This window comes from Rhipicephalus sanguineus, chromosome 4 (assembly GCF_013339695.2).
Source record: "Rhipicephalus sanguineus isolate Rsan-2018 chromosome 4, BIME_Rsan_1.4, whole genome shotgun sequence".
NCBI classification, from domain to species: Eukaryota; Metazoa; Arthropoda; class Arachnida; order Ixodida; family Ixodidae; genus Rhipicephalus; species Rhipicephalus sanguineus.
This window is the reverse complement of record NC_051179.1, coordinates 89,839,725-89,866,048: the sequence shown is the minus strand read 5'-3', so window position 1 is coordinate 89,866,048 and position 26,324 is coordinate 89,839,725. Positions and strand designations below refer to the sequence as shown.

The 26,324-nt window shown below is 46.9% G+C and overlaps 1 protein-coding gene across 1 annotated transcript in view; it reads left to right on the top strand.

The window, feature by feature from the left end:
• Positions 1-17: 17 nt before the first annotated feature.
• The window catches only part of LOC119390403 (uncharacterized), a 138,081-nt gene continuing 111,774 nt past the window's right edge, over positions 18-26,324 (top strand). The window contains exons 1-4 of the mRNA XM_037658017.2: positions 18-43; positions 6,088-6,162; positions 12,229-12,327; positions 20,378-20,443. Of these exons, the coding sequence (XP_037513945.1) occupies positions 6,114-6,162; positions 12,229-12,327; positions 20,378-20,443 (214 nt within the window). The 5' untranslated portion in view covers positions 18-43; positions 6,088-6,113. The remainder of the gene's footprint in view (positions 44-6,087; positions 6,163-12,228; positions 12,328-20,377; positions 20,444-26,324) is intronic.

The window sequence follows — 26,324 nt, the reverse complement described above, 5'->3', positions numbered from 1 at the left end:
TAATCTCCTAGTAGACACCGCGCCGGAGAACCAAGCACAGGCGGTGAGCGGTTCCATCCCAAGCTCTCTAGTTAGCCGCTTAAATTTTCGCACAAATATAGATAAGGCGGTTGCTACAATACTCCCTTCCCCTCATACGCCTTTTGGCACAATCTTCTCGCGGCAACCGATACCTCGCTCAAAGCATGGTTTTACTCCTTCGCCGTGAACTGACATGATACAACATGCGGTATTTGAGAAAACCCGCATCGAAAAAACTCGGACAGCGAATGCGAGTCCTAAACAATTGAAACTGCCGCAAAAGCTGTTCCTCTTCACAACGCCCAAAACCGCCGGAACGGCTGTTTCTTGGCGCCGTAGTTGTCCGCCCCGCCACCGCCGGTGCCCGTAACCGCTATCGCATGAAATAAGAAAAAGAAACGCCAGGCCTGCGCGGAAAGCGCAGCACAGTCACAGCGAAAGCTGGAAGAGCGGCGCTTCTAGAGCCCGTTGTAAACTCTCTTGGAGCAACTAATACAAGTACACTAGCAAAGTACCCACTACGCCATAAATTATAATTTTTGGGAAGTTGCGAAGCACCCACTACACCATTATTCGTCATTCTGCGGAGAAGTGAGGTACCCGCTGCACATATGTAAGTCATTATGTGCACTTTGTTGATGTTGTGCCTGATGACGATGACGAATTATGGCAGATCCCCTAATTAAGGCAGATCCCATAATGGGGGGCTTTTCTTGTTCTGTAAGCTGCAACAATTGAAATTTGGGCGATAATGTCCTCATGAGTTTGTGGCTGCTAATTCTTTGCGAAAGTTACTGCAAGCCCTATAACTTGCGCTTTGGAGATACCTAGGCGGGGTAATAAACTGCGCATATGTTACGAAGCATGGCATGATTAACTTGCACTTCTTGGTCAAAATTCACGATAGGAACGAAATATATTCTAACCGCGACAATTTATCGGTGTATTTGTGCATATCTGTTTTCTTTTTGCCTTCACTCTCTGAAACGTTTCGAGCGTAGCCTGTATGACAACTCCACGTGCTGAAATGCTTAAACGAGTACTTCGAAAGCGCTATACTTTTTCTGACGTACTACGTCATATGTGTCCCAGACCTTTTGGAAACATTTGGCAGTGTTCGTAAAAGTTCAAGCTTGGTTCAGTGATCCGACATAGCTACGAATAAAGCTAACTTGGACGTCAGGCCCTATAAAAAAATCTGACATTTTTTACATACGTGCAGTGGAATTCAGTGCAGTAACGAAGCACATGTACCTAACTATAGGTCACTTGGCCGTTTTTTTACATAGGTTAGCTGCCGATATCATATTTGCTAAATGCAGCCCTGCCCTATCTCTGTGATTTTAGTACGAGTGGTTAACAGGGACCGGTGGAGTCCCGGTGCAGCCCATTTACTCGCATACAACGAACACTAGTTAGCAGCTACTAGCGTTGGCTAGTTTTCGCTAAATGATAGCTAAGATGTTGTTAGCAGTCGATGACTGCTAACAACATCGAAACACTTGAATTACGGCGAAAAAGAAACCGGCTTAACTTTCTATATCTTCTTGTTAATCATAAGTTAGCCCTTGACCCGCATGCATATGTATCTCCTCTGTCCACTAGTCATACACGCCATCATCACGCCCATTCTTTAACCCCGTATTTTGCTAAAACTAACGCGTTTCAGTTTTCCTTTTTTCCGCGTACTGTATCACAGTGGAACTGCCTAACTGATGTTAGCCAATTTTCTGTTCCTTAGAGCTAAAACATGCACTGTTAATTTGTGTTATGTATCCATTTAACGTAATACTTTTGCCATGTTATCTTTTATGCGTTCTGTTAATAGGTGTTTCGATTCCATTTCTCGTGATATATTCTTATGTTATCACATGTGTTTTTGATTATATCCTGCCTCTTGTACCTGTCCTGCTTGGACCAGTTCTTGGTCTGCAGTATTCAATAAATAAATAAAATAAAAATAAATAATATTCGATAAATTATGATTAACGTTGGCCAACGTTGTGAATACCGTTAATAATTCCGTGTGTTGCCGAGTGTTCGCTTCTATCGCTAACTGTGGACTAGTGTTGACACATGCAGGATAAATAATGGCTACTGTAGGCTAATTGACTTTAAGTGTGTTCATGACTGCTACGCACTGTTACCAATTAAATTTTTATAATCTTAATTATCACTCCAAACACTGGTTGAGTTGCTGTCTGTCCATATGCAAAGACCTGAGTTGGTGGCAGCTGATATTTTGTACATGTTAGAATCTCTGTAATTCAATTTATTTTAGTAACTACTTTCACGCACTGCATTGAGAACGTTAACCGTAGCAGGGGAGCTGCTATAAGCAACTGTATTTAGTGACAGCTCTACCGCAAAAAACATAACATAGCTCCACTAAGGAGCCATGTACTTGATCGCGTGCACGCAAGAAAACACGGAATGCCATTTTTTCTCGGCCTTACGAACTGATGCTGCTAAGGCTTCCTGAGCATGAGCTTATTGGTTATCGCTCGGCAAGAGAATATCTGTTTTTCATTAGCCTTTACAGAAATGACTTCTCTAAGCCCCAACAACAATCACGCAACATGTATTACACGGGATCTATGCCAGAACCTCACTTCAATCCGGAACTGACAACAATGATGTGCACAAGTTGTTTGCTTGGTACCGCTGCGTGAATCACTCCAGCGCATCCATCATAGCGAGTTTTCTTTGTTGCTGCTGGGGCATTCACATGCAGACAGGAGGCTAATACTCTTGTGTTGCTTTCACTGACATTGATAGCGTACACATGTAGGGGGATATATCCTTCAACACGACTAGGAAAGAGTGGGAGACATGGGCCTCGCGCTGCCCCTAAATGGAGCAGCGCGAGGCCACGTTTGTAATTGGGCCTCCGTAGCAACTCTACTTAAGACGGAAGCCCTGGCAGGCGTCAATGTGCATGATCGTAACATCAGCGAGTGCGTTTAAAGGGGCACGTTGCCAACCACTTCGATACAAGTGACCTTGAATCCGCAATAATTTATCGTTTTCTAACAGCGGAGCACTTTAAGCCGGTCCTCAAAATTTTGGTTTGTACAGGTGTACAAAAAATTATCGTCATCACGAACGGGTATGTGCCACAGAAATTGGGCAAATTTCACTAACCACCGCTGGTCCACTAAAAATGAAAACGGCAACAGACGGGCGCCGAACACCAATAAATATTTCTGGACAGACGTAACCAGTAATTGAGAAAAGCTTTAATATACTGCCGGGATTATCCCACTGATAAACACCAGGGCCGTACGCTTCAGCTTCGTTGAAGCACCTGTACGGAGTGCTTCAGCGGTACGTACAGCGAGAGAATACTAGGGAACTGGAAAGGCAACGGCGGTTGCGACAAGACCGCGAAGCGATGGAAGCGCCACGCGAACGACGGCGTGCGGTAGATCTATGTGAGGCACGAACGCTCGCTTTTAGCGCGAGTTTCTGTCTCTGTAGTTTGGACACTGTGATGTGCGTGTGACTATCTGTGGTTTAACTCGAACTTCTCTGCGCTGCGAAGGGACCAAGAAACAACCGAACATCACCTAGCTAAAGTGTAGGAACAAGCTAGAAGCCACCTAGAAACAACCCAGGGTCAGCTAGGAAGGGCCTACCAACAACCTAGAAGCAACCAGATTAGACTTCGAAATCGGGCAGATTCTCTGATTCATACCTTGAGGGATTTAGTGCAAGCTTCTGCATTTTTTTTTATTTTAAACAATATATCCTTTTCAAGTGCTGCGACAGTTTTAGTCGAAACATTTTAGTGGTTTTGGTGTACTTGAACTTTTAGCATTGTAATAGTCAGATAGGTCAAGCTTCGCTTTAAAAGGTACGTTTAAACAATGGACAGCCGACGCATCGGGCTGTTTAACTGTCTATGCTGTTAGCTGAAATAGTCGCGTATTATTTGCCCTAAAGTTCAGGTATATATGCGAAAGAAGAGGCTCAAGCTAGAGGCACGTGGAACGCTCCTCACATATTTAATTGCTAGCCTTAATATCCTCACCATCGCATGTTTGCATTGTAGCAGACGACCAGTACCGGTGGGCGCGAGCACATGATTGAAAGTAAGCCACATTGTTTTAAAATGCGAAGCATTTCTTAGCGAACCTCAGGCGCTTTGGGCGTTGCTATCTACTTATCTATCTATCTGTCTAGCCGCCTACGTCTGGTCGCTCTTCCGATCGTCTCCATAGGTTGTAATATACCAAAATGCATAGGATGAGTGTATGAGGAACACGATTCACTGGTGATGACATGAATAGCGCAAAATACCGTTCGCGTACGTCATGAAATCCTTTCTTTCAGTCACTTGTGGCACATACCCGCATACCAGAGTTCATGTTATGCGTGTATGTGCCACAGGTGATAGCAGAGTCTCAATCAACGCAGTAACCGCGAACATACACATTGACAGGGAAGGAAAGTGATAATAATAGTAATTGTCGGTGTTTTACGTCCCAAAACCACGATATGATTATGAGAGACGCCGTAGTGAAGGGCTCCGGAAATTTGAACCATCTGGTATTCTTTAACCTGCACTGACATCGCACAGTACACGGGCCTTTAGCATTTCGCTGCCATCAAAATGCGATCGCCTCGGCCAGGATCGAACCCGCGACCTTCGGGTTAGCAGCCGAGCACCATAACCACTACACCACAGCGGCCGACGCAAGAAAAGTTAGGGAGCTGAAGAGACAGCACCCCTGAAAGACGCTGGGCTACCACCCACTCGTCCACGTGGTCCGCAACGTCGACCACGTGGATTACGGGAAAACCGGGGAAAATGCTTCCTACAATAACTCTGCCGAGAGGACCATGTCCCTCATGATTACCGGTGACTTCAGCATTGATTTAACGAAACACAACAACGCCTGGTTCTTAGACGGCATGAAAGGCGGCTTGGATGTGGACAGGGCATCACAAGACCTTCGTGCCACGTTCAGGACAGGAGGCATCATAGATCATTTGTTCGCAAAAGCCATTCGCGGTTTCCTCCAGCTCTACTATACCTCGCACTTCAGTACACTGAGACCGTTCGTAGCCGCGATCACGAACGGATCCGATAACAAGTCGTGTCCAGCCACTGGTGCTCACTCATCACGGTGATGATGACCTTATTCAAGAACTGCCAAGAATTCTTTCCACACATGTACACGGGTTCGTGAAACGTACGTGCGTGCGTTCTCCGTCATAACGGATAACTGGACAGATTTATTTGAGCGTCTGCAACAACGTACGGACGCCCAACTAAATCTGTCTATTATAAGCATAAGAACTGTAACGCGACTCTAAGAACTGCAACTGTGAGTGTAACATACGTGCAGGCACGCGCAGGCGCAATGGAAACTTTTCTGAATAATCCTTAGTTGCGAGTAGCGCCTTTCCTGTGCATCTCTGTTCCTTCATTGCGCTATTCGAATTCGCGCTATCCAGTATTGAAGAATATAAGCACTACATATCAGCTTACTGCGCCTGGTGTCGGTAACATCTAAGTTGCTGTTGGCATCGTTAAGCTACTGTAAATACCTGGTTATATAACACATGTGCGACTCTTCAAAATATGTGTGTGTGTATACCATTTGCACATTTCTCTCGCGTCATTCCGTAATGCTTTGCTCAATGTGAAAAATTGCTACACAGTCACCTTCCTGCGCACGCTTCGCATAACATCGATTCGCATGGTACGTGGTATCTGCCGAATTTTTTAACCTTCGTCATTGTACAATATATCTAGGATTTCTTTTGATTAGCATGAGAACTTTTGTTACTCCAGGCTAAGGAAAAAATATCAGCGAATAAAACAATACAGAAGTGTTCCTTCTTTGAGACGTCGTTGTGTTCGCGTGATCGAGCGAGAGTCCTTTTATGATTTCAATTGCTAAAAATGTGAAGCACGCTGAAATCAATATGCACAGCGAGCCTGTAAATGTCCATAAAATTATATTATATGCCTGGCCGTCTGCATTTTTTATTTCTCTTGGCATTTAAAATTTTTTCTGTTTCATTTAACGGAACGAAACAATTCATTTTTCGCAGGGATCTTCTTCGGAAAACGAAGCAAGATGAAATGCTCCAGGCATTCTGAAAGACTTCTTGCTCACCTCCTACTTGGTAAGAGCCTTATAGGCTGATTTATCATGCCTAACTTGTTATATTACTTTATCGCTTGTGGCAGGACTTTCGATAATATTTCCAGCTAGCACAAGATATTAGTAAAGTGATTTTTTAACAGAATCAGAGTATCTTGTGTACTTCTAGCGATAGTGCACTTGAATAATATCGGCACCTGAAGCAGTGAGTAACGTGCCTTCAATTAATTGGCCGAAATTTAAAGCGATTCTTATAACAATAAAGAAGTTCGTTTGCGTTCGCAGCAACAATGTTGAGTTCCCATGCAGTATACTTGTGTTATAGAGGGCTCACATTGTGGTTTGCTTCAGTGGAATTGAAGGTTGGTGCGTCGGACCGATAATTATATATGAGAAGTCGTTCGGCCTGTGTCATGATATTTTAGATACAGAGAATAAACTTTCGTTTTGTAGCCAAGATTCCCGATATCGTCACGATGTCACCCAGGCGGAGACAAAAGAAAAACTAGGGCATGAGCTGAAATCTGAACTAGTCATGAAATAAAGAACAACCGCAAGGGTGAATCAATGAATGCGATAGCAACAAATTGGAGTTTCATACTAAGGAAGGCTAGCAGCTTACTGCTTTAGCAAACACGGTTGCTGCAGCGAGGAAGTGACCTTCGTGCGGTCAACGGCTAAACAAAAGCTTTGCAATGAAAGCAGAAACGTACGAGGTTGGGAGGCATCTCTTGAACCCCCCTCAAGGGATAAGCGCGCGGGCACGGGCGGCCATGCCCTGTAGGTCCAAGTTCCGGGTCAGAGGCGGGCAGCTCAACTCCAGCGAAAGAAGAGCGAGGCGACGCCCTTTAAAGGACGCACTTTGGTCCTTTGCGCCATCTCGCGGGTTATAGTGAACAAGCCTCTGCCATGCTTAAGCACCTCAGCGATCTGCGCACCACCGACTGTAAATAGTATATCAATAGCTCGCCGTTAGTATGCTGGATGATGCATGCCTTCGTGGCTGTCGTTTAACGCGTCGCACTGCGCAGCGAGGGGCCGTAGGTTGCGCGCTTAAGAAAAATCTTTTTCATGACTATTTAGCTTTGTGCGTTTTATACACGTATACAGAACGGTACGGGTATGCAGGCGCAAAAAACCGGAGCCGTGGGTGTCCATGTAACTGATATCCCAATAAAAGTACGAAACCCTCACAATGACTATTGCGCAGGAAACAACAAAACGTTGTACTTTGGCAATCTGCCTCTGCTGATGACATATTTTATTATTAGAGCACAGCTATAATAATAAAATATGAGTGTCGTCGCTGTCACCGTTGCCGCCACCGTGGATAACGTAGCCGGCAGACATGAAAAAGTAACCGTTATATATGAAAAAAATAAAATGAGAAAAAATACCCCGGATCGAATGGGCCGGGAAACCGGGCTCTTTGCGTGGCAGTCGAGTATTCTGCCACATAGCCTCACTGATGCTTGAAACTGAGTTGCAAAAAGGCCCTATACAGTGGTCATGTCGGCCAAGGAATTGCGTTAACCTATGTAATAGCGGTGTAGAAGGGCAAAATAACGACCAGTCATCCCACAACGCTAATTGCGCAACGAGTGTGCGGTTTAATGCTTCCCACCTAGTGCTCAGCCACAATTTTCGTTGTCATCAGCCACTTCCAGCATCAAGAAAGTGCACAGAATACCTTACAGTTGTGTAGCAGGTACCTCGCTTATCCGCAGAAAAACAAATTAATAATGGCGTAGTGGGTGCTCTACTATTTCACAAAAATTACCATTTATGGCACAATCGATACCTTGCGGAAAGCCAAAACTTCATAAAACAGTTGGCCTTGCCCCAAAATGGAGCTACCGAATTAGGATTAGGCAGTATCGTAATTGTCAGTGAATTTTTTTTAATGTTATAACACTGAGAGCGATGTATACGCTTGACCAACGCAGTAGTACCAGTTTCTTCTGATGCGAAAATATTTATTGACCATGCAGACCACCTACTAAGCCAGGCCGAGCAACGTGTTCGTGCTTATAACATGCGTATTCAGCCAAGAACACGTGCATTACCAGCAAGAGGATAAGGGCTCCTAATGCGTAAAAGGGCTAAAGGCCTCAGTAAACACATCTCTATTGCTTTCGCCAGTGAACGGCCACGATAAACTAACTATTAGCGCCGCCACCTTAAGAACCTCTACCTCAGAGGCAAAAGCCGGCTTCGCACTGGCCACCTCAGTCCATGAGACTGAATACATCTTGAGCGATTGTAAAATGACGTTCACAAACTTCATGGTGGGTTTGTTGGACCGATCACGGAGAACATCCTAAAAAATAACAAACACAGCAATCAAGATACGTCCTGTATGGGCACCAGCTCACGCAGCGAATGAGGCGGCCCATCGTGCAGAGCGGGGTTTAATCAACCGTGAGGTGCACTCCTCAACTCTGGACATTCCCCATGAAGCGATCACCGCATATAACGAAATTACCGCTTTTATGGATAGAATCGTGAAGCATATCAGGCACCGCATACGAACCTAAAAAGGGAACACGCTACGATCTGGAAGCAAATCCAAACTTTTCCCAGCCCTAATCCGCTATCTAAAATTTACCCAGATGAAATGCAATCAAACTTCCGACATCGCAACTGCATAAGGCTCCCCAGAATCAGGTTCTTTGGGAATGCGAGGGGAACACTCCTTGTAAGACAATACTGCCAACTTCATCCCACTTCACGTGGGAGTCAGTCCTGTCAGTAACTAACTACCCCATTGAGGCAGAAGTTATTAACTGGGCCGAAGCGGTCGTGGCAAGCGACTACCTTTTAAACCACCGGCAAGGTAATTTAACGACCTCGTTGTGCCGTGATTAAAGTTGTCTCTCGCTCATTCTCTCTCTGCCATTAGCAAAACGATCATCTTGTGAACATAGCGCAATTTTTTAATGTGCGCCCATTACACTTGTTCTAGACACGCCTTTCTTTGTTATATTTCGGTGCATGTTAAAAAACATATTAATCATATCGTAATCTTGGCACGTAAAATCCGCGTACTTATGGTTACTAAACTATTGCGCAAACATTTGACGTTTCGTTCAGGGAAGGGCTAGAGAAATCTACTGTATAGCACTAGCCGTTTCTGACATTTGCCGAGTCGCGGTCCTTTCAAAGTTTGTGCTTGCCTTCCTTCATTTTTCAGATAGCTCTTCAGTGAAATGTTGAGGGTTACGAGATGTTCTACTTGTACGCAATATTTTTTTCTTGGGGGTGTGGATGCCCAGGTACAATGAAATGCTGGGACCCTCTGAATAAAAAAAGCGACGGATAAGTATGCACAAGACGGGAGCTGAATATGGAAACAGTGTAAAAAATCCCTCGCGATTACATTGCTTTGTAATATGACATTTGAGAGCGGCAGTTTAGGCATCCTGATATCACCATATGTGAGGCAAAGAGCTTGAGATGCACGCTTTCATGTACAGTTACAGCGTACCTCTTAATAACACGAAAGTGTTTTATGCTGCAGGGTACACCACGGCTCCACTGACGTATTTCCGTCACGGATATGACGTTGTAAAATATAAAGACTAACAGATGGCAAAGAAAAAAAAAACTATAAGAAAAGCTTCCGTCACCGGGAGTCGAACTTACAACCCCTCGCTCCGCAGCTCGCGGCGCGAAACGACTCCGCCACAGGCGGCGCGCTTTCTACTGTGTTGACGGCGAGCTATTTATGTACACCAATTGCTGGTGGTGGTACTCGGAGATCGGGGGTACATCAGCGTGTTTTTTGTTACCACTAGCGGGATGGCAAGAAGGGCTCGAAGAGCGCGCTTTAAAGGTCGTCGCCCCACGCGGAGGAGTGCGCGCCACTACAGGGCGTGGTCTCTCGTGAACGCTTATCTCGTGATCACGGTGGTTTGTACATCTTGCGCTCTCACCGCAAGTTTGCGTTGAGAGCACGAAGGTCACTTCGCTCACTGCAGTGACCGCTTTTGCGCAAGGAGCGCGCTGCTCATACAGAAATAAGTTACAACTGTGACAGTTAGTTCGCGCTCATCCTGTGTATGTTCGTTCCGTGCGTCCTTTCTGCTTGAGGAGCGCATTGAAAGTATCGAGCTGCTTGCCGTTCTTCGCGTGACATTACAATTTGTTGCTGGAGCATTCATTCCTTCGCGCTTGGGGCGAAAGAATGCACAACAAACGCTCAACTACATCTGTGAAGACACGTTTCACTTTCGTGTTATACCGATTCCTATGACAGAGGGATCAGTCATGTATTTTTTTTTTTCACTCATATTGCTTTTTCAGGGAAAGAAACTTCTGCTTCGGCGGCGCGAACGGCGGGTTCCTCACGATGGCGGCGCTTCGCTGCTGTTTCGGTTGCGCGAACTTCTTGATTCTGGCGTCAGCTTCCGCTGTTTCCCTGCGCCGGCAGCCCTTATAGCAACCGCGGCGTAAGACGACACACTTACAACGGTTGCATTCCTCATTGTTAAGAGAAGGCTGCGAATGGCGTGGCTAGCGCAGACAAGTGAACGCACCTGTTCTTAGCCGCGGGAACAGAAGCGCGTTCATACGCGCTTCGTTTCCACAGTTGGTACTCTTCTCTTCACCTTTCCTCCTTATTCTTCCCCCGAACATTGGTTTGCTTTCCTCTTGTCGCTTTTTTCTCTGTCACAATCATTATTCCTTCTGTGCGCTCCACGTTCGCTCTCTTTCATCCTACCCTGTGCCCACGAAATACTCGCTGTACGTCGGCAGCACCGAAGCCGCCCATGAGCCCCAGCGGGCGCTTAAAAAATTTTGTGCGAAAATGTAGAACGCTGGCGAAAATGAATTTGGAAGTTTTACTCGCTAAAACCCCGATATGTTTATGACGCACGCGGATGTAGGTGACTGCGGCCTAATTTTGACTACCTGAGATTCTTTATTCGTTCACCCATGTCTACATACACAGGTTATTCAAGGCGCCAGCAGATATTATTAAATCGCTTTCTGGCAGAGAGCTGCACATTGTCACATAGAAAAGTCGCTCAGTTCACAGTCTTGCACTGTGCGGATGAACCTTCTAAGAACCGGCAAGCTAAATTCAACGACCTCGCTGTGCCGTCAATAAAGTTGTTTCTCTCTCTCTCTCTCTCTAATAACCGGTCGTGGTTCGCGTTCAGATCGAGTGCTGAAATGGTTGATTAACATCGCTAACGTATTTATACCTAATTTACACATACGGGGTGTCGCTGATCCGCATAAATTTTAACGTACGCCCCCAGGCACCGGTACAATTCTCCTTGAGCTGAATTATCCCTTCAAACTCAATACATTTGTAAAAAAAATAAATTGAATGCATGAATATTTAACGTGTCTCACTAAATAGTGTATTGACTCAATTAGTTAGAGCAGATACTGCAAATCCCAGTTCAAGCCGTTGACTTGAAGTTTCAGATATTTTTGAAAAGGTATTGGGAATATAGTATGACTTCAAAAAATCTACGCTTAGAAAAACGATGATAAACTACATTTGTGTTCCTGTAAGTCTGGACTTGAAGTCATAGAAAGGCGTTAATGAAAGCAACCAGGTAAATTGGTCAAAACGTATATTTTACAGCATGTGTACATCACATATTTCGATAATTGCTCTACATTTAATGCTGATTCCAAATTGATGTGACGTCGGCAATTGCATTTCGAAACAAGCGCGAATAGTTGGAACGTTCGTTATTGCTACTTAAATAAAAAAAATTGCTCATTTTCATTTCTATACTACACAAATCGTATTTCCTGAATTAATACTAATTAATAAGTAAGTCCCTGCTATGTACCAATGGGTATTTAGTATATCATGTTAAAATGACTTATATATCCTGCGACAGAGGATAACTGAAACCAGAAAGGCCAGATTTTAGTTACTTGTAGCCATTTGAAGTCAGCAGATTATTTCTTAATTTTTCCCTGTCTTTATTATTTGTTAGCGTTGTCTGCATTAATACGCCATGTATTCACTTATGCAACATCAATGCATTGAATATATGTGTTTTCGTGGTTAAAATGGGCTAATGTGGTGTACTGAATGTGAGAATCATTTTCTTTGCAGCCGCTGTACGAATATCGAGCGCTATTTCGAATCAGGAGGACGACACTGACCTATACGATTACAGTTACGATTATAATGATACTTTGGACAACATTGATGATAAGATTTTCATTTTATGTCTAAAACGAGAAACACAATTTTGTCATTTAAACGCATACAACTCTCAGCGAAGAGGCATCGGTAAGCTCGTGGTATTGCAGGAAAAGGAACATGCGACGCAATAGGCTTATATTATTGCGCTTTTCATACACTCTCAGAAGAAAAAAAAATCACCATCTCCCACTAAAGGGAATCATGTGGGGATGCGAAGGAGCGCATGGATCGACTTAAAGTTCCGTTCATCACGGGCACGTTGCCCGATGTTAACGCGTCCTTGCATATGGAGCACACCATGAAATCACTGTAGTTGCTGTTAATCGTCCCGAACTCTCGTTGCAGCACGCCACGCGGGTTCATTGCGCGTCTACAGAATCTCGTCCCCCCACGCCATCACGTGACTGCTGAGAGAGTGTAAGGAGGAGAGGCCACAGCGTTTTACCTAGCCCCTTACACAGGCCCGAACGCGCTAGCGCGTGCCAGCGCGTTCTGACTAGGATACAACGCGTTGGTTCATCGCGCGTCTGCAGAATATCGTTCCCCGACGCCATCATATGATTGCTGAGAGAGTGTAAGGCGGAGGGCCACGACGTCTTACCCTGCGTCTTAAACAGGCCTGAACGCGCTAGCGCGCCCCAGCACACGTGGTTTTGTCTGCGTTACGCCAAGCTAGGACAGCATACGGCAGCCCGGGCCCCTAAGGTGCTCTGCTGGTATCATCTTCAAGGCGGTCGAAGAACAAGACGAAGAAGACTTCTCCTTGGCGCGAGCGCGCGCTCAATATTTTACAGATGGCTATGGTAGGTTTTAGAAAGCGGACGGTCGCTAATGGAACAACGGACAAAGTCCAGCGCAAAAGCTGCTTCGCATCTAAAAAGTAAAGGAAGTTCAACGCAGTGAAAGCTGTCAAAACAGCGAAGCGCTATCGTGCCAACTCCCGCTGCCGCTCGTGACGAGTGGCTCAGGCTTACAAGAAGTCTTGCCCAACTTCGGAAAGGGCGCCGCACACATAAAACCCCGCTCTTATGCCCAAGGCCGATCTTCTCGTCTCCACCATGCCTCTCCTTCTTCTCCCCATGCGTGGCCTCGCATCTGTCATCAGGCCCAGCCCTAGGACAGCTCCGCGTTAAAAGAGTCATTTGGCTCTTTCATTCCGATAGAAATTATATGAGCACTCAAGCCGCATTTTTGCAGTCGAGGTCATGTTATGTATGAAGTACAAATAGATGATATCGCCCCGTGCGTCATATCATAGAGTTTCCTAAAATGACCTAGAGGGAACTCTGGCGCTGCGGTCGTTCAGCCACCAAGGGAATGATGGGTAGTACACGGATTTGCCTAGTCTTCGTGCTTGTGGGCTTCGAACGCACTTGTGGCTTTCTTTATTGCTATGTTTTGGTTTTCTTTCGGATAAAAGAATGGATCGTTGTGAACTTCGTGACCAGATTTTGAATCAGTGAGCCTAAAGAAGTTAAAGTGGTGAAGTGAAACTGCTGATTTTTTCTGAACTTCGTTTTGCGACAAAGCGGATGCAGGCGACGCGGAGCCAAACGGAGCCGAAAGAACGAAGTTTAGACAAATCCGTGTACTACCCATGATTCCCATGCTAGCTGAAGCGCGATGCATTGCAGCTCCCATAGACACTAGCGCCAGAGTTCCCTCTAGTAAGTATTGTAGGAAACTCTATGCGTCATATGGTCTATGTGCGAGCTAAAGCTTGCGAAGGCTGCTGACGGGCGCTGCTCAAGGTAGAGGACGGTTGCTTTAGGTGAAGCAGCATGAAGGGCTGCCCGTGGGGAGCTGCGTCGCTCGGACAGAAATTGCGAACTTTGATCAAAAGGGCGTGGTCGCGCAAGCTGGCACGCGCGCTGTCTCTACAGACATAAGTAGACGATTTCCTACCTTTGTGCGTTCTCTGCTCTCACAGCTTACATCGCGTTGAGGCGACAGACAGCACGAAAACTACTTCGCGCCCTGAACTGGCCGTATTCCGTTACGCCAGCGTTTTACAGCTGTAAAATTGAAAACATTATTCGTTTATCAACATACGGGTATGCTTTTCGTCCAGCCATGGCTGAAGGAAAAGCGCATGTTTCTGCTATGGTGAATAGACTGCTTAAGTAAAACAGAGGAAACGACAGACCATGTGTTTCTTGACTGCAGGGAGGCCGTGTTTTATGGGAATGACTGAAGCATACCATCGAATAAAAGGATATTGTCTTAGAACCTCGAGGCATTTGGCATCTCTCGGCTGAAAGTAACATCGCTTGCATTCTGTAGCATATGTAAGTGCAAGATAGGCATTCTGCACACCGACGGGGAAGCCGGTCCGGTGCTCCAGTATTTCAAGGAGGGCATTAGCCGGTATGCTGAAGAACACCAGCTTCTTGAACATGTTCCCAACTGGTTAGCTCGTGCAGAACTCTTACACTTGAAGCAGTTTTACAGTGTCCTCATTAATACCAGTTAGACTGGTGTTTTTTAGGCGATCAATGATTGCTCTGTAAACAGCGTTTCTTCTTTTGCTACTTATGTGTCAAAAGCAGGCTCAAAAAAACAAAAAAGAGGGGATCAAGCTCATCGGTTAAGACACTCGCTTTGGGAGTGTGGAGGCCCGGGTTCAAGTCCACTCGTTCCAAATAAGCTGAATTTATTAACCCTTTGTGCGACAGCGGGACACATATGTCCCACTTCCCCCCCCCCCCCCCGCCTGCAGGAAAAATATTCCTCCGCATCACCCATTGCAATTAGCGCAACGATAAGTCACTCATATCTTACCTACGTCTTCGTATTCTCGAAGAAAAATTTGTTACCACACTTTCGAAGGGCGGATGTAGTTTACAGTGACGTCGAATTTCGATCAGTTTTTCATAATAGCTTCTGAAGTTTCTCCTTCAGCTAGAAAGAACCCACCAATCAAAATACCCGATTATTTCCTACCCTGCTTTGCCATGCAGTCGTCCATTCGTACTTCCTTGTCTCGCAAGGCTGTCGTGCGCGACCAACTGATTTCACTTCTTCTTGTCTGTTTCTGCGCAAACGCCGATAACAGCGTGTAGCCACAAGCGCGAAATCCTGATAGGCTCAACGCCTAGTGCCGGCAGTGCACACATGCTTTATAAAGAAATAAATGGTGAGGAAATGATATCGCCTGTAGGAAGGGCAGTGAGGGCGAGAAAGAAACTACGCTCTCGTCTTCGAACTCACAGTGGTTTAGGAGCCCTTTAAGACGAAAGCCATAGACGCCTCGTCAAACGCAAAAACTGACCAGCGTCCAGCGGCGTCCGCGCCAACACGAGCGATGCAAAAATCACCATCACGCGATGACGTCAACATATCACGTCATCTTGATGTCACAGATAGCCAGAATTAATGACGTCATGATATCACTACGGCGTCAAATCACGTGACATCATATGATGACGTCATCGCTTGGCTGATCACGGAGGCAGTGGAAAACCAGGTGAGGTGTGGGGCAGATGAATGCATCGACTGAGAAGAAAAAAAATCATCGCCATATTCACGAAGTGAATGATGTTAGAGGGGCTTGCTCGAAGATGATCGGGTAACCCGCGAGTCCTCCGTACACATTCCTCTACCATCACATATAGACGTGACAACGTTGTGCAGCTGTGGCTGAACGTGTAGTCGAGGAAATCGCGCTGGAAGCGCGCGTCGGAGCCGCCAACCTCAGGTATACCGACCGCTTTTGACGCTTATCCGCGGCATCCCGCGCCCGCACTTCTTCGGGGTTCTCTTGCCGCCGCTTCCGTGCTGTTTCTGCTTCGCGACCACTCCCCGCAGGGTCCACTTGACGGCGCGCCCACTTCTCTTCTGCTTCGCTGGCCCGTAGCTCCGGCTTTGCTTGACGGCGAGCCCTCTTCGCTTCGGCCTCCCGGGCTCTCACCGCAGGGTCTTGGCGGCGAGACCGAGATGCAGCTGCGTTGCGAGCCCGCCGCGCTGCTGCCTTGGCTGGGGTGTTCATGAAGCGGAGCGGCAACGAAGAGTGTTCACTGAGAGTGTTCACTGAGCGCGCTTCCTTTCTCTTCGCCGAAGTGAAAGGAAGCGCACCAAACGCGAGCGCCAAACGACAAGCGCGGCCCTCAAGGTTACCTATCTAACCAGCGCACGCGCCGAGGGTGGTGTGTGCCGCCTTGCGCGGCGACGCGCCATCTAGTGAGTATTCTTGAAATCAACGGAGAGAGCGCAGCTGCGCCTATCAATTTTTGGCGGGACCAATGAGAACTAGTGTACACGACGCCGACGGATAAGGCGCGAGCATAAGAAGCTTGGCGAGCAAGCTCCTAAAACAAGATGGCTTTCGCCTTCGAGTCGTCTTAGGTGAATGCATTAGTTTCTTGCACTAGTCCATACAGGGCGCCAGATATTCCACTTTATAAAAGCTACTGTATAACTATGATACCTTAGGTGGCAGAATTGTGTGAAAGTTCGCCTATCAAACTCAGCTATGCGGCGAAGTCGCACTACGTTTTAACGCGATATCGCTAAAGCGCTCGTTTCGCTGAAATTCCGGTGTCTGTGTGGGCGGCGGCGTCTTTGGTTGTGAGAGGAAAATGAGCGCTGTCCGTAAGCGAAAATTCGTAATAAATCTTCGGTTCGTGTGGGACCGGGGATTCGATCCTGCGACCCCTCTCTACGTGGCTCGATGTGTTTTGCGTTTAGCCGATCGGCAAACACGCATACATCCTCTTGCATAGTAACGAGAGCTATTTACATATACCAGTTAGCGTTGGTGGTAAGCACATCTCGGAGGTTCTTCAGCGGCTTGATTATCACCCGCGAGATGTCGCAAAGGGTCCACAGGGCACGCTTTTAAACGGCATCGCCCCGCCGTGTGGCCGTGTTTCTTCGCGCCGCATGTATGCGTATTGTAGCCAGAGGGCGTCCGCACTTTGGCTTTCCTTGCCGCACGGTTTAGGTCTCCACCGAGAAGCGAAGAAGGGCTACCGATTGGAAAGGCGATACAGATATGTTCCCATTATACTATCGTGTTATACTCTTGAAAGCGATGCTGAAGCACCCTCCAAGTTTTTTTTTTCAGGCGACATTCGCAGCGTGTCGCAATAGAGAACCCAAGCTCAAGTTTGGGCACGACGCTCGCGCGACTGAGGTATGCATTACTGGGGGCAGACGCTGCCCGCGAAGGCGGTTTGTCGCCGGATTGTCCAGCGCCGGATTTGCGCTCCTCATTCGGCCCAGAGCACTGCTGGTCAGCAATAGTTACATTGTGACGCATCACAGATGCAATCCGAGAGCTCTGCGCGTGCGCGGAAGCGGGGGCGGCAGTGTTGTGGCCGTGGATGCCCCCGATTGCGATAAGAGCAGTGGCGGCGCTCGACGTTGTTTGGAAGCCTATAGCAGTCCGTCGTATCACCGATCGGCGATGAACTCATCTTGCGATGACTATTGTCGATGCAGCTCGTTGCAGCGGCGGCGTCGGCAAGTACGAAAATTGGCCCAACAACTTCTCCGCAATGCACGATTCTTAGAGGCGTTTGGAAAACAGACGTGCAACTCTGCTACCTAAAGACAGCATATGTAGTAACTCTGCGCGTTAACATTTCAAAATGCAACACTGCTCCATAGGTGGTACTCAGAGTTTTTGGTCTACGGAAGCACCAATTAGCTGGAAAGTAACCTAGCGTATAGCAGTTCCCCCACGAAAAATTCCACGCAAAGTTTTCTTAGAAAGTTCTTTAAGTGATGCGCAAGCATAGCGTTTTATTGCGGGTTGCAGCATTTCCAAGAAGCTTGTTTCCGGGCGGCGATATCGGCATGGTGTCTTTCACCTTCTGCCTAGAGTTCGACAGAGTCTGGAATGGGCCCGCAAAAGGCGCACGTTACGGCCACCGAAGCGCGATTTCGGAATCAAATTTCCACAGCTTAAATTTTCCTGATGTTTACAATGATTCTTGTCGGCTTTCGGTCTTGACCTAGGCAGGGCTCTTATTCGACTACCACAAAATTAACGAAGTCGACACAGAAAGTGTTCTCATTTTACATTTGTTTTGCGCCGCGGGTACAACGCATTCATATGACTGGGATGGGAAAAAAACGTGGCTGGTCTCACCGTCAAAGGAATCAGTATAACAGGAAAGTGAAACGTGTGTTCATAGAGGTAGTTCAGCGTTTACTGCGCATTGTTTCGCCCTGGCGGCGAAACAATGAATACGATAGGAACAAATTGGAATGTCACGCGAAGAACGGCGAACAGCTGGAAACTTGCAGCGTGCTGCTTAAGCGCAAAGGACGCACGAAAAGACACGCATCGCGGGTTCGTTCCGGGCGGCGGCGGTCGCATTTCGATGGAGGCGAAATGCTAGAGGCCCGTGTACTGCGCGATGTTAGAGCACGTTAAAGAACACTAGATGATCTCAATTTCCGGAGCCCTCTACTATGGCGTGCCTCACAATCATATCGTGGTTTTGTGAAGTAAAACCCTAGATATTATTATTAAATGAACACACACAGGACGAGTGCGAACTAACTGTCGCAGTTATTACTTTTTTGTGTTTGAGCAGCGCGCTCCTTTCGCAAACGCTGCCGCTGCAGCGAGCGAAGTGACTCTTCATGCACTCTGGTTTGCACGTCGTGTTCAGCACACGACGTGCAAACCACCCCCATCACGAGATAAGCGCGCGTGCACGAGCGACCACACCCTGTAGGGCAAAGTACAGGTGGGGGCGCGCGCCCATCGCAACGAGCGGGACGACGACCTTTAAAGCGCGCCCTTCACAGCCTTCGCGTCAGGTCGCTGGTGGTAACGAAAACAAGTGCCTCCGAGCTCTGCCTACCACCAGCGATAAACAGTCTATATAAATAGCTCGGCGTTAGTCTACTGGAGAACATAGGCGTTATTGCCGAGTCGTTTCGCGCCGCGCGCTGCGGAGCGCGGAGTCGTGGGGTCGAATCCCGGCGACGGAACTTCTTCGAGTTCTTTCTTTGTCATTTGTTAGCGTATAATTTACAACGTCATATCCGTGACGGAAATACGTCAGTCATCTCTTCGTGGACCCCGGTATAAAACACGTTCGTGTTATAAATAAACAGTTGTTACTCTGCTCTTTTCGTAAAAATATTTATGGCGCAAATTTAGAATTATTGTAATTCATGCGAATGCTTTCAGGTGTAGCGCATCAATCCAAACGGAGTTAACTGCTTTATGGACACGCCCTAGGGCTATCTGCTTTGGAAAAAAATTTAGTGAGTAATGTCACAGCGGTCCTGAGCTTACAGGGGCTGTTGACACCCTCTCTCCCAAAGCAACGCTAGATGGGCTGTGTCCGTGGAAAGGGGGATCATGGGGTTTCAGACATGCTGAGTGCTTTGACCTGGTGGGAGCAACGCGCACCGGCTATCTAAAAATAGCGTCGCGTGCTGCGCAGCTTCAGTGCACGTTACCCACTTCTCTGCTACAAAAGGTGCAGTCTGAGCGCTACCCAGGGGAAGCTTGTTTACCAGCGCTCTGCCACCGGGACACTCTGCCCCTTTTGGCGCTCACCTGCCGTACTGCACGTCCATCGGCCGTTTCCGTGATTCACGTTTGTGACTCTTTGCGCGAGTTGGACGCTGTCCATCAAATAAGCTGTAATTCGTTTGTCCGGAGAGGCTTTCGTCTCCACTGCTGTGAGCACGCACGGGACGCAGCAAGCCCATAACCACAGCTTTTAAGGCCCACTGGATGGAGCAATGCACCTCTTTGGAACGCGTTTACATAGACGGCACTCCCGGAGTGCATCGTCCTGGGAAAGACTGAAAAAGAGGTTCTTCCTAAAAGAAGTGTCACACACTTTTACATTATTTTAACCGCGTGTAATGCAACTTTAAAAATTTCTTCGAAGCTGATGTATTTGGTGAATTACCTACGCTGCAGTGTTTTCGGTGAAGGAATGATAAAAAAATTTTAAGGAAGACTTTTGGTGTTACGGTAATGATAAAAATTCTGATATTGCTACACTTCTACAAAGTTGCACAGAGTATCATACCTATATTTAGATTTTCTTGCTGTAACCTATTCTTTATTTATTTGCAGCATACACACCAAGGGCAGACGTAGCGCGTCCAAGTTTGGACCTGGGTAATTTTTCTGGAGAATATGGTTAGTATGTTCTTGACCATGATGACTAGAAGAAAAAATTTTTCTGGTTCTATCACCAACTGTGGAACGACAAAAGCTCAAGAGAAGGAATATGTATGAGCGGAACCGTCTGTATGCAAGTGAATATACTGCGGATATACGGCATAAATCTGGAATAGTGCCAGATGCTGTGCGACTGTCATGAACGAGATATTTAAAATACCTCTAGTGACATCTTCTACTGCTTGCAAAACTGTTTTGCAATTCTATCCGCGTTTGGCTTTATAACATCCCCAAAAAAAGACGCAAACATGGGTCCTTTTTAGCGATCCACGTGCCGCTCTCGCATCGCTACAAAGTAATAATAATTTCTAGAAACTCTTCGCTTTACATCAGACTCTAAAAAAAGAAAACACGCGAAAGAAAGTACAATGAACCACATGATTGCATTTCAATGGATATCAGGTCCCTGCAACATTCGAGGAAACACTGCAGCGGACGCAGCTGCCAATCGGGCACACAAATAAGAGACGATTATTTTTCTTTTTTTAACGCAATCAAATCCGCCTCCTCCCGAGACAGATATCCTGTCGTTTCACCAAAGACAAACGGCTCGAATAACAATCTAAAAGTTCGGAGTTATATTTATTAGGCGCTTGCAGAAAAATACCCATTCCATCGGATCTGAGCGGAAATAGGAAATCCGAAACATTAGTTCACCGACTGGGGCTTGGCACAGCATTTACGCGACACTTCCTATACAGGATAAAATATGCGTCTAGACTTGAGTGCTCTTGCGGCCACCCAGACGAAGATACATACACCATTTACTCCTCGAGTGCGAGAAATATGATTTACCACGTAAAGCATTACGAGCAAGTTTGCTGCTTTTAGACAGAACACTATTCACTGTAAAAAAATACTAGGTCCATGGCCGGTACTATAGGCGTGCCTTCGGAAAAGAGCGCTTGTGGCCTTCAAGAAGTTTTTTGAAGATTCACATATTTTATGGAAATATTAACGAACACGATTTTATTGCCTTCCTATTTATACTGAAAACAAATTTATAATGTTGTGATCGTCTGTTTGATGTTATGTGTAATTATTTGTCTTAGTGTGTTTTCCAGTGTATGTCAAGCCATAGAGAATGTCCGAGTTTGGACGTCTACATGTGAACTTATTTTACCTATTTGAACTTGTGCTCGACTAGTTGTGTACACTGGCTGTCAAAATTTTAGAGACTACGGGAGTGCGTGGAAAAGAGCAGAGCGGCGCCTTCTGACGGCTGCCTGCGAAGCTCGAGAGCGCCAGCCTGCTCTTTCGCTCCCTTGAAGTGCGCACACACCGGAACGCCAGAAAAAGCGCAAGGTGCCACTTCTGCAGTCGCCACGGAAGCACCGAGTGATGATATCGTAACAAAAATGCGTAATTTCTACTGGCTGTGCTCGGTGTGCGCCGCCTCCTATGCCTTGGTTCCGGACGTTCCGCGGCGTCGAAAGCACGCATATGACGTCAGTTTTTCTAACACTGACATATGTGATTACCGAGCAGTGATGTCTCTTGCGCTCTATATCAGCGAAACACGCCTTATGCGTGTTTTCGACGCCGGGGAACGTCTGGGACTAAGGCGTAGGAGGCGACACGCACCGAGCACTGCCAATAGAAATTATGTATTTTTGTCAAGATATGATCACTCGGTGGTTCCGTGTGATGATATCGTGATGACACTCTTGCTTACGCACGACCGCAAGAAGTTCACCAAAAACACACCAATGTACTCTCCGAGATTATAAGGCTGCATTAGCTTAGCCAATTTTAACGACAATCACTCTCCCGCACTGCTTCCCTTGCTTCTCTCCCCTGCTGCACGAGCGCTTTCCATTTTATCCTCGAGCCGCCTCAATTCAAGTGCAGGTTTCCGTTCTTCTCACTCTTTCTCTTTCCGCTCCTGTCGTGTGCTTTCTTACTAGTCTTCTTTTTTTTTCGGTGGTTCTCTTTCTTCCGGCTCTATCTGTTCCTGTCGTTGTCTTTCTTCTTGTCTTTTTGGAGTCTCCCACTGTGGAATGATCTCAAGGCATCTCAGGTAAGCTCATCAACCTCATCCACGACAGCAAAATAGCCTTAACCAACTCTAGTTTTCTGAGTGACTCTGTAACACTTAGGCGGAACTCTCTCGCAACCTACAACAAATCAGGTTTACGCAACGACGTCAAAGTCATGGCTGTTTTTAGTTAGGCTCTCTCCTCTGTAAGAGCTGTCTTACGGCGAGCTACCTTGGCGACAACTATAATTAGAGTTACCAGCTCTGCTTTAACACGTTAACAAAAGCCTGGCAAAACTCACTAGAGCAGAAAACCCGCGCTAACCACTTTTCAGCTAAGAATCCGGCGCAGACCATTGCAAACGCAGCCTTGAGTTGCGGCTTGGTAGACAAGGCCCGTAGAGGCGTATAACACCGCAGTCCTCTAGTTAAAAAAAGTGGATACATTGCAAAGTGCATCCCACTGGTGGCACCAGTTACAACCCGGGGCTTAGCTCATCCCACCGCTGCCACAAGTTGTTACGGGTGTAAGAATATTAATTCACGGCACTCGGACCAGTCCAACGGCGACAGTGAAGGTGAAGAACGGACTCCCAGCATGAGCGGCGTTGTTTTTAGGAAAGAGCCGAAGAGGGCCACGCCCTGGTGGCTGTTAAGAGGACGACACGCTACAGCATTCCGAGGCTTCGCTACAATCACCGTGGGTACGACAAAGGAACCGCCCGGCGACCTAACAGCTTGTCACTATGAGCGGGTTATGGTAGGTCTTGAGGCGCTGCATGTTCACAATGTCGTGCCCCCGACGGCGCATGTCCGAAGATGGTTCAACGGGTTAGATCAGGTAATTGAGTGGGGATGTGTTTTTGACGACAGCGTAGGGGCCTTCGCATTTGGGCAGTAGTTTTGAAGAGAGGTCAGCTGCCGTGGTAGGGACTGACAGTCAACGAGCGAGCGAGGGAGGAACGTGGGCGCAGAACTGGGGTTTTACCGCGAATGCTCTTCTATCGCTCTTGGTCATTCGTCGTAATGGTCCAGACAAGATCGCGACATTCTTCAGCAATTCTGGCAGTGGCAAGTAGGCGTACACGAGGATGGCTTCTGCTTGTATGGAAGGATCTTGTCTAATGTGTGCAACGGGTGCCTTCCGTGCAGTAAGAAGAAGGGCGAAAAACCAGTAGTGCTCGGAGCGGCGCTATTGTAGCTGTAGGCAACGAAGGGCAGAATGGCATCCCAATTTGTGCGGTAGGCGGGGACGTACATGGAGAGCATGTCGCCAAGCGTACGGTTAAAGCGTTGGGTGGGGCTATTCGTCTGCGGCCAGTAAGCAGTAGTTTGGCAGCGAACATGGTGGCATTCTTTGAGAATAGCTTCGATGACTTTGAGCAAGAAGACACGGCCTCGATCGCTGAGCTGCTCTTGAGGTGGACCGTGACGCAGTATGAAGCGGTGGGGCAGGAAAGAGGCAACATCGCGCGCTGTAGCCACTGGTAGGGCGGCAGTTTCGGCGTATCGCGTGAGGTGGGGACCCAGCGGTCAAATCAAATAAAATCAAATCAAATCGTATCAGTTTTATTTACATCATGGTGATGTGGGCAAGCTTGGGCAAAAAGCGATACAATTCGCTTGAGGAAAACCCAAGCCCCCATATACAGGGCATACAGTAGGGACACACAAGGATGTCAAAATGCAATCAAAGAACAAACTAGCGCGTTACATACACGAAAAAATACTATCACAAAATCAAACCAACGCATTTACACGAGAAAAAAAAAAGAAAAAGGAGGAAAAAGTGGTTAACGTGACACTTTAAACCTTGTTTCTACAATATTTACGACTACAAAGATAAAGAATATGTGTCAATGCATATATGTACAGATCGTCAACAGCTAAAGATAATTATTTAACAAAATAATTAATCCATAACAAGAGGCAAACATTAAAAAAAAAAACAATGAAAATACATCTCTCTTCATACAGTACAGCAATTTTTTTTACGGGGATTAGTTACAGGAAGTGTTTTTTAATGTCACTTATACTACGTTTCTCTCATTCTATTTCGCTACTGAGGAGTGTGTTTAGTAAGTGAGGCAAACAATACTGCAACATCTGTCGTCCGTATTCTGTTCGGCAAAAGGGGATGTTCCAGAAGTCTTGTTTGCGGAGAGAATAGAAAGGAGCATTTCCTCTCAGGTTAGCGAGATTTAGAAGGTCATGTTGATTTTTATAAACTGACTTTTTATATTTGATAGCTAGTTTCCAATCATAATATTTTTCTATGGGTACAACGTTAAAACGATGAAACAATTCCTTTGTATGCGCACGATGTTCAACGTTAGCTATAGACCGAAGAGCTCTTTTTTGTAACATAAATATTCTATGGTATATTCTACCAGCCAATGCCCAGAGGAAGTGGCCCATACGAATCGATGCCAGTTGGGGCAAGGTAAAGGGTGCAGCCCTGCTGGCAACAGGTGCGATGAATATTTCCGGCGCTGAATATCGAGGCAGGGGCGGACGAACTTCTGGACGTAGCGGCGCATCCCTCGCAAAATGTACCATTATCTAATGCGGTGGTAAGATTTATATACTGCAGAGTGTGCACACTGCGGATCAGAATGAAACGACCCTTATATTTCGGAGCGCAGACTAAGGAATACTGCTACAACCACTGGCGGCCGTCGGCGTTGTCGGCGTCGCCACGGGTGATTGCATCGGTGGAGCAAGTTGTCGCGAATGGCGAAATGGTGGGCTTGACGACGCAACGCGCGAGTGCTTGGTGTTGCCGGCAGATCAGTGAGCAAGTATCAGTGAGGCGATCCATTTGTTCTTGCAGTATTCTGTAGCGATGGTGTGAAGATCCATGGAAGAAACTGCAAAGTGAGAAACTCTGCAGTGGGCATTGTCGTCGGGAGAGAGGAAGCGCGAGTATCAGTGAGGCGATCCATTTATTCTTGCAGTATTCTGTAGCGATGGTGTGAAGATCCATGGAAGAAACTGCAAAGTGAGAAACTCAGCAGTGGGCATCGTCGTCGGAAGAGGGGAAGCGCGAGTATCAGTGAGGCGATCCATTTATTGCAGTATTCTGTAGCGATGGTGCGAAGATCCATGGAAGAAACTGCAAAGTGAGAAACTCAGCAGTGAGCATTGTCGTCGGGAGAGGGGAAGCGCGAGTATCAGTGAGGCGATCCATTTATTCTTGCAGTATTCTGTAGCGATGGTGTGAAGATCCATGGAAGAAACTGCAAAGTGAGAAACTCAGCAGTGAGCATTGTCGTCGGGAGAGGGGAAGCGCGAGTATCAGTGAGGCGATCCATTTATTCTTGCAGTATTCTGTAGCGATGGTGTGAAGATCCATGGAAGAAACTGCAAAGTGAGAAACTCAGCAGTGGGCATTGTCGTCGGGAGAGAGGAAGCGCGAGTATCAGTGAGGCGATCCATTTATTCTTGCAGTATTCTGTAGCGATGGTGTGAAGATCCATGGAAGAAACTGCAAAGTGAGAAACTCAGCAGTGGGCATTGTCGTCGGGAGAGGGGAAGCGCGAGTATCAGTGAGGCGATCCATTTATTCTTGCAGTATTCTGTAGCGATGGTGCGAAGCTCCATGGAAGAAACTGCAAAGTGAGCAACTCAGCAGTGAGCATTGTCATCGGGAGAGGGGAAGCGCGAGTATCAGTGAGGCGATCCATTTATTCTTGCAGTATTCTGTAGCGATGGTGCGAAGCTCCATGGAAGAAACTGCAAAGTGAGAAACTCAGCAGTGGGCATTGTCGTCGGGAGAGAGGAAGCGCGAGTATCAGTGAGGCGATCCATTTATTCTTGCAGTATTCTGTAGCGATGGTGTGAAGATCCATGGAAGAAACT